This window comes from Wasmannia auropunctata, unplaced genomic scaffold, assembly GCF_000956235.1.
Source record: "Wasmannia auropunctata unplaced genomic scaffold, wasmannia.A_1.0 LD336053.1, whole genome shotgun sequence".
Classification (NCBI taxonomy): domain Eukaryota; kingdom Metazoa; phylum Arthropoda; class Insecta; order Hymenoptera; family Formicidae; genus Wasmannia; species Wasmannia auropunctata.
In genome coordinates, this window is record NW_012026837.1 from 4,856,267 (window position 1) to 4,869,983 (window position 13,717).

Genomic DNA, 13,717 nt, shown 5'->3' on the forward strand with positions numbered 1-13,717 from the left:
GTTAACCTTTCTCTTTTGATAACAAAATAGATTATTTGTTATCCTCGGTATACGGTCAAAATGGTTAGTATAATGTCGTTCTTCAATTACCCTCGGGCCCACTTGACAGCCACGAAAATTTGCGTTTGATTGATCGTCAAAAAGTCAATCGGTCGAGTCGATCAAACAGTCGCTAATTATTCGTACAGGAAAAGCGCTCCCGCATCAGTCGCAACCTGTTCCTCCGCCGCGATCGCGTCTCGCGCGAGACAGTGACGCGATACCCGCCCCGGTCCTCCCCCCCCTTCTGCCTCGGCGCGACGCGGTGGGCTCGAGCAAGCACACACAACGAAGAACGTAAACACAGCTGAAATTTTGTCAACACAACAGCGCGTGGCGCGTTACACGTGACCTACGTGAGCGAGCGGCCGAGCGTCAGCCAAAACATAAACATTGAGGTCATTGAACCTGCTGCCGGTCGCTACGAATATTCGCGCGTGTGTATGTACGTACGTCGCGACGATTGCTTGTTGGATCGTGCGATTTACATCGAGTTTTTTGTATGATTTATCCGCGTAAGAGGAAAGGGACGATAGACTTTGAGTATATAGATACCTGGAGGTGGAATGCCTTTATTCTCTGCAGGCCGCAAGCGAGTCCAAGAGTGGCAAGGAGTGCGAGAGAGAAAGGTATACGAGCGATACTTCGTCCTTTCTGTCTGTTGAATCGAGTCTGATCGACGCATGCGCAGAGAGGACGAACATTACTCGTCTACCTTTCTCTCTCGCACACATCTTGGACACAGTTTTCGAGCCTACATGCCCCCTCCATGTCTATATACTCAAAGCGATAGAGCGTGGAATTATATATACTCGAATTCGTATCGTGCATTTCGGACTTTTTTTTGTCGATTTAACTCTCGTCGCGCTTCGGACTTCTCGCGACGCTTCTATTTCGCAACGAGCCACGACAAGACGACGCGAGTATCTCTATCAATAATTATCGATTCGATTAATTCTTGATTCTTGCGGATCGTATCGAGACGACGACTCGTCAAGGATTCATCGTTCGCGTTTACTTTTCATTTCTAGAAACGCGGATGAGCCGGATCGAATGTCTTATATGCTCATTTCCAATGTAGCTCAATTTTATCTCGATTTAACTTATACTTTTTATCTTTTTTTAATTTCAAGAATTAAGATCAAATTACACAGAGAATTAAAATTGATCTACTTTGGCAGAAATGGACTTTAATAGATATGGGAAGTTGTGATTTTTTATTGATCGTATATGTTGAAATAACATTTCATGAGGTTTGTAATGTATATTACGTGCGTAATTCCGAATTTTGAGGATGCATTTTCATCGCCTTAATCAACTATATTAATTCGACTCGCGTCGTGTATCGCGTAGTATTGTTTACTAACGTTATTTTCGAAACTTCCGAGGTTTTCGGGCACACGTGTGACATCGCGGACATGAAACGGACGGATTCCGAGCATTCCGAGTATCGCGACATGCTCGATTGAGTAAGCGCGGTTTCAATTAATTCGCGTTTAATGTCCCACGTGGCGTAAGTTCCACATCGGCACATCGGTGATTCCGTCGAGAGGCCTCACGAGGTGTACCTCACGAGAGATTTATTCGATCGAAACAAATCGATGCGTCCATCGCGCGCGACGACGGCCGTACCGCAGCGTCGCCGCAAAGCGACACCGTGTGTATACCTAGTTCCAGATATTACGTTCCACGAGTAGATTTTTTTTTATTCCGCAATCGCTCTCTCGATTTCGAACTCGCGCGTATCTACTCGCGTTTGCACGCGGAGATAGCGACTGCTGAAACGCGAGCCGACGAGTACATACATATATATGTATAAGCGTTATTCGTTTAGCTGCGGGTGTAAATCCGTTAGCGCCGCTGGCGGTGCGTGAAGTTGATCGCGCGCAACGTAAAATTCGGTCACTTGCTGAAAGGCGCGTCCCACGGGGATTTATTTCCGTCATCGAAATGTTTTGCGCGAACAGACGACAAACGCGCGTTTCTCCTGTAATCGATATATCGTTCTTCGCAGATACGATATTTATTTTTAAGTTATTTTTAAATCGTTTCTCTTCCCTCGTGTCACGATATGATATACATATATATATTTATAGTCATCCTCGTGAAACGCGCTATTTATTTGCCATTTATATTTAACGCGTTTGGTATTTAATATTCGGTAATTATACGAAAAGCGCAATTAGGAGGGGCGGAGGTTGGGCATCGCCGCGGCGACCGGCGCATGTAGTTTGGCCACGCGATCTTTCGAGCTATCCTCACTCCATCGCGTCTCCAGTGATCAGCGTTCATTGCGTCACGAGACGCGGCTATCGAGACCACGAGACGTAGTCTCTAAGTCGTATAATGTTCTTCCGTCGTAATGCAACGAAGTGCGCATCGCGTGCGGTTAATGTTGGGAGTGCCGTGCAAAGTTACGCGCGATCGCGGAAATCGTGTTTTCGTGAGTGAATGTAACGCACCGTAAAGGCGAGTAACAAGAAGGCGAAAAGAAGGAGGAGACGCGGGGACATCAGCCGACGACAGTGACCGTGAGTTAACTTATTAATAACTGGTTTGTTATTCGTTACTTGCGATTTTTATATTACTGTGCAATAATGTAAATGTAACGATGCGTATAAATTGTATAAAATATTTCAGATTTTCAAAAGAGAATATTGTCCGATATTTGATAAGAATATATGTTTTTAAATTATATTTGATTACATCACATCAATACTATTATTTTTATTAATTCGAATTATGAAGTATTTTTATTTATAAAAAATAAAAAATAATTTAGAATTTACTTCATTTTTTATACACATATAATTTTATCGAAACGCACATGGTGAATTTAACATTCGTCATAGCTATTTCGAAATAATTGCAATTAGACAGTAATTATATAAATATTTTACATTGCGTATATCATTAATTGTATCGCATTAACTGAGTATTTTTTTTTTTTTATTAAAAACTTGCTATGCCTGTTGAGCTATATGAAACAATTAAAATTATTAACAAATGAGAGTTGCGTGAAGAGAAGCACAGGATCCCCGCTGTAATATAGGTATCAAAGTTACTCCATGAAAATCGCGGGATATCTGTGGTAACTGGGTATAGTTAAGCGTAATACTAAAGTTTCGTATAATGTGAAGTACATTGTAATGATCCCATCATGTTTCACTAATGAGTAGACGAGGAGAGTACAAATTTGCGTAATTTCTATTTCCAGTTGGAAATACGACTCTGTCTATTAATGGCATAATACACACAGACACTGAATTGCGGACGCAAGAACTCCCTCCTTCTCTCTCTCTCTCTCTCTCTCTCTCTCTCTCTCTCTCTCTCGCTCTCCTTAAGAGGGCTTTTAGGTAGATTTAATTCATACAAACTCCCATTTCGTTATGAAATTCGAGTAAACCGTCTGTTTGTAATTTACAAAATACCTTTAGAATCTGAAACTTTATGAAATTAAAGAAATTATTTTAGAAATGTCAAATGATATTATAAGATTATAATATATGGAAAGTGTGATTTTTTTTTCATAAATCAGGAAAAAAATACAAAAGCTTTATTATTTTTAAAAATGAAAATATTATATCGTTTCTCATAAAATCGTAATAAAATAGACTTGTTTAAATTTAAATATTTGAAAAACTGCTTGGTATGGCAACATAACAGAAAAATAGAAAAGAACACGTAAAACCTTATTATAATATGTATAATGGCAAATTTTAAAACTCGATGTTAATCAAATAATCACTCTTTTTTCAATTTTAACTCATTGTGAATATATTAGTTTGTTTATTATCATTTTTTATCACAGACTTACATTATCGTTTCTACATGCGGCACGGCACGACATCAACATTTACTGCAATCGAAACACGGCATCGCAAACATTTCCGAGCATCTCGTGAGAATATAGCTAGCAGTTAGAACTGTCCAGCTTCGTCTCTATCGCGACCGTTTCCGGTAGTATTACGGGCCATGAACTGCGCACAGTTATCCGAGCTTTTTTTTAAAAGTGCTTAACAGACATGGCACTTGAAGTCACGCATCGGTGAGCACTTTCGTTTCCTCGTCAAGGAAGCTTATCGGTATGTGGTTAAGCTTTTATCGCGGTTCATCGAGCACGGAAAAGAAAGTAATTGCTTCTCCGGATATAATTAGCGATGAGGCGTTGTCGTCTTATTCGCGTCGCTTCGCGCCAACTCTGGTTCTTGTCGTTACAAAAAATCGCTCGATGCGCATTTATATTACGACTCGCATAGATATATACGAGCTATACACAGGAAGAGCGCAACGTATACTTTGGCAAAAGTGCTACAAGTAAGACGTACTTACTCTGTGAAATGTAATACCGTTGCTTCTCAAGTTCTCGCCGAGGTTCTCGCCAATTGTTCGCTGATCAGAATTTGAAAGACAAGGCCTTAAATACTTAATACTCGACAATAATTCAAGTCTTACTAATTTGAAACAAAACTTGAATTGACCGAGTGTCTCAAATAAAATTAGAAAAAATTCATTATCTCGATTTATTTTTAACTTTAATAACAATTATGCATACATATATCCATTGTTACAACATGCAACTTTTTCAAAGCATGCTTGTTTAATTTCCTTTTTCTTTGAAAAACATTTTTTAAACCGTTATCGTCGCTCGTCGTAATATTAAATGTATACAAACTTAAATGAATTTCATAATTGATATACGTGCGCATCACTTTCGTTGCTTTATTAAATTTAATCTTGAAAGAAGTTATCGTCTTTCTATAAGAATATAAAAGGCTATATTGTTTCTCGTTCGCGAAAAGGAAACGCGTGAATAAATTAAAAACTTACTTGGATTATTTAATAGTTTTTATTTTGCTTAAGCTTGACGTATATTTTTGTTATTCTTATCTCGTGCAATGTTTTACTTGTTCAAATATCCATATCAAGAATAGCCTTCAGTATTCCGCAAGAGAACACGGAGAAACCCTCTCATAATCGTAAAAGCTGATATCCCCGCCAACAAACGTTAAGCCGTTTCTCCTGCGACAGATCGCGGTGATTACCAATCGCGAACGTAACATAGCGTAACCTATGCGAGTCGTTCTCTCGCTTATCTTTCTTACTTTCAGAAATCGGCGGGATCGCGAGAATAATATTCGAGAATACAGCGGAAGCTATGGGAAAGCTTTTCAAGAGGATGCTTTTATAAACATTTCAGAGATACAAATGAAATGCAGATATATGCTGCAGATATGCAATACTTGAAAAAGCGAGTATAAAGACGCGAAATCAAATTATTTCAAAAGTAATTTTAATAAATAAGAAGTAATAATGCAGTTTCAAATCTTGCAATTTCAAAAATTGGTCTTGCGATTACGAGAACAATGTTTTATCTTAATAACTACTTCCCGCGATTTTCATAGAATAACTTTACTCTTGATGCCTATATTATAGTGGGGATCCTGTGCTTCTCTTCACGCAACTCTCATTTGTTAATAATTCTAATTGTTTCAAATAGCTCAACAGGCACAGCAAGTTTTTAATAAAAATAAAAAAATACTCAGTTAATGCAATACAATTAATGATACGCAATGTAAAATATTTATATAATTACTCACGCAGATGTATATCTTTCCGATACATCTTGTATAAAATGACAATTAAGTTCTGTAAAAAATAATCTAAACAAGTGTGACGTAAAGTATCCTATTTCTCGCGGGAAAATAAAAGTTTAGATTAGATAAAGTTAAATTTTATCGGTAATATTATTACCACTTCATCTTAATGTTCGAATTGAAAACAGAATTCCTGGTCGGTTATCTGCGGCGCCGCCGTCAATTTCTTCGTATCGCCTTGGCCATGCCTTTAGATAAGTGAAAAAACGAAAGCCGGTTCTTGATGACGATTGAGAAAGAACCTTCCTTCCAGCAAATGGGGGCGCGAGATAACTGTAGTTCGATGAGAAAAACTAAATTGGTGTACAATATATAATGCGGCAGAGTTTCGCGTTTTATATTCAAATATTAAATTGACAATTCGAGAAAATAGTAGATTACGTACTTTTTCCCGTCAACAAATTCAAGAGAGCTTTATTCTCGCCAAATTCTTATTTAAAAAACTTAAATTCAAGTTCATTCGTAATCATTGAAATAATTATGAAATAATACGCAAATTCTAGGAAAAACAGTAACCAAAATTCAATTCTTTAAGGAGAAGGTATACAAATTTCTGAAATAGATTTCGTGACACAATAAAAAATTACCGATATTTTTTATTATACTTATATATTATATTTAATATATTTACATATTAATATTATACATATAATAAAATAAAAATATATTAAATCTTCTATAAAATGAAATAAATCTGTAACTGTTTCTGCGAAGTGCTCGCGAAGGAAAGCCGTAACTCGCTCGACTGCGCCTGAACTGCAACTGGTTTACGAGCTAAGCGCGCGTATTCGTTGTTAATTCAGTCGCGCGCTGACAAATAACATGCCGACAAGACGCATCCATCAGCGCGTTATGCTCGCCATTGTGCGCCGTTGTATCAGTATATCAATGCAATGGGATTTTATAATGCTCGGCGGCGGGGGGGATACGGCGGTCATTTCGCCGATTATTTCGCCGTTTATCCGTCCGGTATTACTGCATATACAGATCGTATTACGATACCGTAAACTCGCGTTATGCTGCACCCGCATGTACACTCGTTGCCCGTCTGCCGACGCTCCATTGTGCGCGATCGCATTTTCTCTTTTCAACGTTCCGATGCGTATACACGTTATATCGCCCGCGTCATTGCAACGCGTATCAGTGCGTATATATATATGTATACCGTCGCTACGCACAATTCGCCATTTGCGCCGCATTGTCGACGCTGACAAGACGTAATACCGAAATTTGTCTCCACGCGCACATTAGAGCCACGTGCATCACATTGTGCAATTTTTTGCGCTCGCGAACCGGACTCTCGGCATAACGAAATATTCGGAGCAATTAAAAATGGATTAGAGGAGATAAATGTTGTTTGTGACATCCCTCAATTGTATATCTTGGAATAAGGTGAAAATTACAAAAGTGAGTAAATTCACTAGAATATTTTTAATTTTACTGGCCAATATCTAGCGAATTTGCTCATTTTTGTAATTTTTATCTCATTTCAAGATACACAATCGACCCCCGATAAATTATGTTCGCGACATCCGGCCCTCAACTGTATATCTTGGAATAAGGTGAAAATTACAAAAGTGAGCAAATTCACTAGAATATTTTTTAATATTACTGGCCAATATCTAGTGAATTTGCTCATTTTTGTAATTTTTATCTCATTTCAAGATACACAATCGATCCCCTGATGTTGGTTGTCACGCGCCGTTTTTTAACGGCCTTCAGAAAATCATAGCAATGTCAAAATCTAGTGCAATTTTCTTCGTTCAATCTGGTAATAATTTTAATAATATGGCATTTTCAAAGCTACACGATATCCCTTCTATAAGTGTCGTATATGTACGTATGTTTCATTCAAAGCTGTAATATTCGCTCGTGCTGTGCAAGGTCAAATTGCTCTTACGCGGAGCTATACACACACAGGTTTTACACAGCGAATGGGAGAACTCGAAAGCTATTTGCAACGGCAATCTCTGCTTGCGTACATACTTCGTTTTGATTACATCGGACCGCTGAAGGAGTTATTCTCGATGCATGCATGCCTTCAGAACGCATTTAAATCCCCACGAGTGTCACTCCGCGCGCGTGCGTTGAGTTGAAAATTTTGAAATGTCGTGCTTTTAGAGATCCTCCTCGACTCACAGCGAATCTTTTCGCCGTAATCCGAATGAATAAATATTGCGCGGTCCTTAAAGAAACCTTACGCGATGCAATTTACATACGACTAATGTACACTCATCGCGGTAGATGCAACTTTCAGAGGTCAGGATTACACAAGGTCAGGATTAATCTTTAGCTATGCTGAGGAATAGCGAAATACGCTAACTGCTGCTTAATTATTTAGCATGTATATACGATATGATATTCATTATGTGAATTACAGATCTAGTATAATGAATTATAAATGTGAGTATATATCGTATATCATGCCAAAGGATTACTCAGAAGACTTGTGCGGTCTCCAATTTTTATAATTTGGCAATTTGCTTATAATATATTAGCAGAAAAAATTACTTAACTAAAATTCAAAGTATCTTGAAAAACTTCATGTTATTTAGTAAGATTACTTTAAATATTTAAAGTTTAAATGTTTATTTAAATGTTTAAAGCAATTTTATTATATTAAATTCCTTATATTAAATTCTTGCACAATGTGTAATATTCGATTTCGATTGCCAAAACCAAACGTTGGGCGCTTGAAATGCACAAATTATTTTGCCAGTATTTGTTTGCAACTGCGAACAACGGGAAGCAATTTAATTTCTTTCGAATGAACCTCGTGGAAAATTTGATGTTTTGTGATGTTTCTTTGTTTATACTCGTAAAAGTATTATATACACAGATTGTTGTAGCGATATGAATTTACTATTTTATAAAACAAAATCCCTTTATCATTACAATTTTTTATGTTTACTTTATAGTTAGATTTTGATCAGAAAAAGAACTTTAATTAGTTTTATCAAGAACAATAGTAAACAACAATTAGGCCGACTTTTCTTTCCTGTAATTTTCACCGGGCAGGCATCGAAGCAGAAATTCGTAACACCCGAAATTCCAAGGAGTACACATCGCGCGAGGAAGTTTCAGCTTGATAGGCTCACTGCACACCTGACGAACAGCTGTGTAGTCGTCATAATTTCGTTACGGATCATGATCACGTATAATTCACCCTTCTTGAACGCTTTTTATAACGTATTATCCTTGCCGTCGTGCTGTGTGTATGTGTATATGTGCGTGCGCGCACGCGTAATGAAATATTTTATAATATCAGTGAATATCGCATGCAAGTGGAGTTTAGTGCAGCATCAATTATTATTTTAGTCATAATTACAGCAGCAATTGGAGCGAATATTACCGCTGTTTTTATCAAAATTGAAATTTTATAGGAATTTGCACTTCTAACGCGCTGGAACGTTACATTTATCCATATAATTATCATTTACCACTAATTATCTGCCTTTAAACGAAATGCGCTTTGTGCATATTTTCTTTCATTGAACTTGCTTCTTTTAAGAAATTTAAACTGAAGTTATGATTAAAATAATGTTGCGTGTTATAAGAATAAGTATGCGATGGATGGAAACATATACCCGTTAGGAAAAAACATTTGCGTTAAATTAAAAATTTAGCATTAATATAATACCGTTAAGTGCAACAATGCATTGTATATAAGTATATATATTCGAAAATATATACGGAAAATATATGCACTACTTTTTAACTATATTATATAGGATTCTTCGGTCAATTTTTGGGATCAGTTTTTCCTTAGCGAAAATTTTTAACGATTACCGCTTTTATATCAAAATATACAAGTGTGAGGACAATAATCTAAGATTCCTGTGACAATGAGAAAAATAGATCGTTGAAATCCGAAGCCCGGAAAAGGTTTCATTTACTTAGAAAGTATTCAAAATTAGAAGCGATTATATACAGGAACTGTCCAATAAATGCATGCGTTTCGCATCCACCCTTTTCAATCAGAATCTATTTCTGTTTGATTACAATCACAGTTGCTCACCTATAATTCGCGCTGCCAGCGCTATTATTTTAAAGCGATCTACGACAGCATGAAACGCGTTGCTGCCGGTTGATCAAACTCATAAAGCCGTACGCGCGCCGTCGATGTGTTATAATATACGATCGTTATCGTGTTTCTATTGATGTTTCCCTCGCGGAATGTATTCAGTCATTACGTGCGGGGTCAAGGCCGACTTGTTAGACACGCTTTGCAATTAGCTCGCAGTTTCACAGCACACACGCGACATCGGTACACACCCGCTTGTCACGAGATACGCATACACATGCACTTGATAACGAGAAACGTAATTCGTCGACAATAAGCGCGGAAGATCGAGATTGAATTAAAACAAATTTCTGTTTCTACCGCGTAAATGAATCTGGTTGTGCTGCTGTGTAATTCACTAATTGAATTCGACAGCGCGTGCACATTCGCGGAAAGCGCATATTCGACTTCGCTGCATCAGGTATTGTTGTTTATGTAATTTATTCATGTATTATAATGCGCATCGCGCCATATAACGTATTACATTTGTTATATATTTACTGACACGTGCTACATCGCATCGCTTTGTCACATACACGAGCATCGGCGTGCGCTTTTGCTACAGAAAATATGAATGTAACAAACAATTAAATTTGCGCTGAATTTTGTATTAAAGGATATTTATAATTTCGTTTCGTTGAAATTCCTGCATTTTAATTTCCCATTTCAACTCTTAAAGTGTCCGATGAAAATGACCACGCTTATAATTTTATTAGAAAAGTATCTTGTAGATTTTCTTTTAATAAAACATATTTATCTAAGTTTCATAGTATTAGAATTTCTTAGAGAAAGAGAGAGAGGATTTTATTCCAGAAGCTTTCTTGTAAAAAAACTTTCGTTAAAGTGAATGTGCTGTATATGCAGTAGAAAAATATAGTTTCAGAAAGTCATAAGCTATTGTTCTTTCAATTATGATTTTTTTATTAATTTTAAGTCAATTTATTGAAAGAGAATTTGATTAACCTTCTCACAGTTTTTTAATATTTGATATTAAATATAATTAATAATTTTTGTAATCAAATAAAATATTTTACTAACAATAAGATAAAAATCATTAAAAATAAAATCAACAGAACATATATATTTATTTATTTGCGCATATAATAGTCAATTCTTATAATTAGTGAATCTAATCACTTACAACTTTTTTAAATTCTAATTGATTCGAAATTTTTACAAAACTGCCATTTGTTTAATCTCGTAAAATAAATCCTTTTCGAGAATGATTTCTCAAATCGAGGATATGTCAACAAGTCCGAGCGAGTCTCTTCATTTTTGAGGTGTGCTCTTAAAATCGCGCGTTGCATCTTATTATGCGCTGACTGCAAACAACTCCGCTCGGCTCTGCGCACGCAACGTGTCGCGTGCTCACGCCTGCACACGCGAGCACGCGTACACATATGGACTGCCTCCGTGGGCGGAGGAATGAACTTTCTCGCCCATAACTTATGCAAATTAGCCGGCCATTGTGTACGGTTGCTTAATGCATTTACGAATATCAATACTTTGTAGAGGGCCTTGTTCGGAACGTTATCTCCTAATAGGCGCCTCTCCACGCTCCACAATTTCCTTTACGAGGCGCCAAACCGAGAATGTGCCTCGCATTACGTATGTCACGCTACTTAGCCGCATATATATTTCGTTTCCATTAAACGTTAGCGTAAGAAATGAGCAGAAACATTTTTTACCGTACCTACTAATTCGAAGAAGAATTTTAACTTACTTGAGAAAGGAAAAAAGAAGATTGAAATATCAATCGTAATATCTCTCGAAATTAATTCTGAGAAAACTTTTTGTGTTACTTCGTAAATTTTAGACTTTATAATACACGTCAGATTTCAAGATAGAATTCTACTTATATAATTACTTATATAATTTTAAAGATCGTAAATTTTTATTGCGAGTACTTTAATGTATATTTTAGCTATGTGTATTCTGCTTCTTCAAATGTACTACAAATAAAAATAAAATTCTATCCTAAATTCTGACGCAAATTATAGATCGTTTAAATTGTTTTACATGCCGTATATCTTGATGTATGTGTATACATTTTAACATATATTTTATACGTTGTATCCTATAATTCTCTAAATGTTCTTCGTGTTACACGATGCATGAAATTGTAAATAGAATTCTCTCCTGAATTCCCATACAAGTTATAGATCGTTTAAAGTCAGCTTGATATAAAAATTGATATAGAGAGTCTATTTTCAAGAAAGACGACCTCCTCTGTACGTTTATGAATTTCATATTAGAGAAGCAACTCGGTAGATATAATACTCGGAAAGATCGGAAAAGTTCCAACTCCAACTCTAACTTTATAGTTCCCGTTTAAATATCCGCATGAAAGGTGCGTGGGTTGCACGTGCAGCGGGATCGCCGTGGCGCCTCGAGACACTCGGAGTCTCCAGGTCCAGACGAAGCGCGCGAAGTCGAGGCCGTTAGGTTGAATTTGTTGCGTGGGCCGCGCGCAACAATCGAGCTCGACGGGAGAGAAGAGCTTGGGTATCGCAGGTTTCCTGTGAAATCAATGCGTCTTGTGCGTACCGCCGGACACGCGTCCGGACTTGCTTCACGAGAGCCGGAGCTCCACGGAGGTTCCGTGGTGTAGCGGTTATCACGTCTGCTTTACACGCAGAAGGTCGCCAATTCGATCCCGGCCGGAACCATACTTTTTTCTTGTCGCACGCTCGTGGACACGCGAGAACGATCGTAGGACGTAATCGTGTCTGATAATTAAATGAGAACCGAGGCTGATTACCTTCGATTTGCAAACGTACGAGAAAAGGGGAGAATTAGCGTATTTAAGAGAACTATATACGCGAATTACAAAACTCGTACTTTCTTCAGCTAACTTTTTTGGATTTGAAGTCAACTTTAACTCGAACTTCAATTTGAAGTTAACAACAAGTTAAATATACAATATATAACGGTGGATTAAGAAGCTGCGATAAACGACGACTCTCGAAAGGAGGCTCGACTCCGGATCGAGCTAAGAGATTTCATCGTTAAAAAAAAATAGTGCGCAGGACATTCTGTACGGATGGGCCGTCTTATCGCGCGAGTCATAAACCTCGTAATCCCGTTTCACGCGCGAGATCTCTGATCGTAACTCCATATTCTTCTTGCAGATGTCAACGTGACTGGCCGTTTGCGAAGAAGAGCTGCGATGCCGTAGTCGTCCGCTATGAGCGAGAGCCGGTGCTACACGGATTCGCCCGTGCTCGCCGAACATCAGCCCTTCAACCGTAATGGGAAGGCGCTCAGGTACGCGATTACCATAAGTGCATACCACGCCGGCCGTGCACGCTACGCCGACCTGCGGAGCTTTAATCGCCTGCGACATGGGACGGGCGTTGATCGCGCTTTGATTTATCGCTCGTAATTGAAGAGTGTAATTCGAAAACGACCGCCGGTCGCGTTCCTATCAACTGCGTTTTTCACTGCAGCTATATACGACCGATAGTTCAGGCCTCGTGATCGCGGGAAGTGAGTTCCCGAGCGAATTGAAAAATTCCGTCGCGGAAAATGTTGCCGAATGTATTGCACATGTGTGTATCGTATACACGCTAGCTCGCGCTCTTTATTCAAATTAAGAAGATTACTCGAGCCATATAATGTGGTACTATAGGATTATTATTACTAAGAGTTATGCGTATTCATATACACTTATCCCTTATGAAGTAACCCTTTTCGTTTTAAATAACATTTCATGCAGTAACGTGTATATGGCAATAACAAATTCTCAAGCGCTTCCGCTACAGTTATTATATCGAAACCTCTTCTAAATCACCGTTACCGCGGTATTGTCGGTAGCGATAGCGTGAGAGGATGTCCGATCGGATTATCGATCGAATTATGGTCCACGGTCTAATCAGATTATACCGCGGAATTCCAGCTCGCGTCCCTGTCTCGTAAAGTGGGCTTAGAGCAGAGAGAGAGTGAGAGATTGAAAGAG

At 38.1% G+C, this 13,717-nt stretch overlaps 1 protein-coding gene and 1 non-coding gene across 2 annotated transcripts in view; both read left to right on the forward strand.

Moving 5' to 3' along the window:
• Positions 1-2,414: 2,414 nt before the first annotated feature.
• Positions 2,415-13,717, forward strand: part of LOC105451208 — a 56,520-nt gene continuing 45,217 nt past the window's right edge. The window contains exons 1-2 of the mRNA XM_011691511.1: positions 2,415-2,570; positions 12,891-13,026. Coding sequence (XP_011689813.1) covers positions 12,947-13,026 — 80 coding nt within the window. The 5' untranslated portion in view covers positions 2,415-2,570; positions 12,891-12,946. The remainder of the gene's footprint in view (positions 2,571-12,890; positions 13,027-13,717) is intronic.
• Trnav-uac lies at positions 12,356-12,428 on the forward strand. The gene has a single exon. It is a non-coding gene; the product is annotated as a tRNA-Val (tRNA).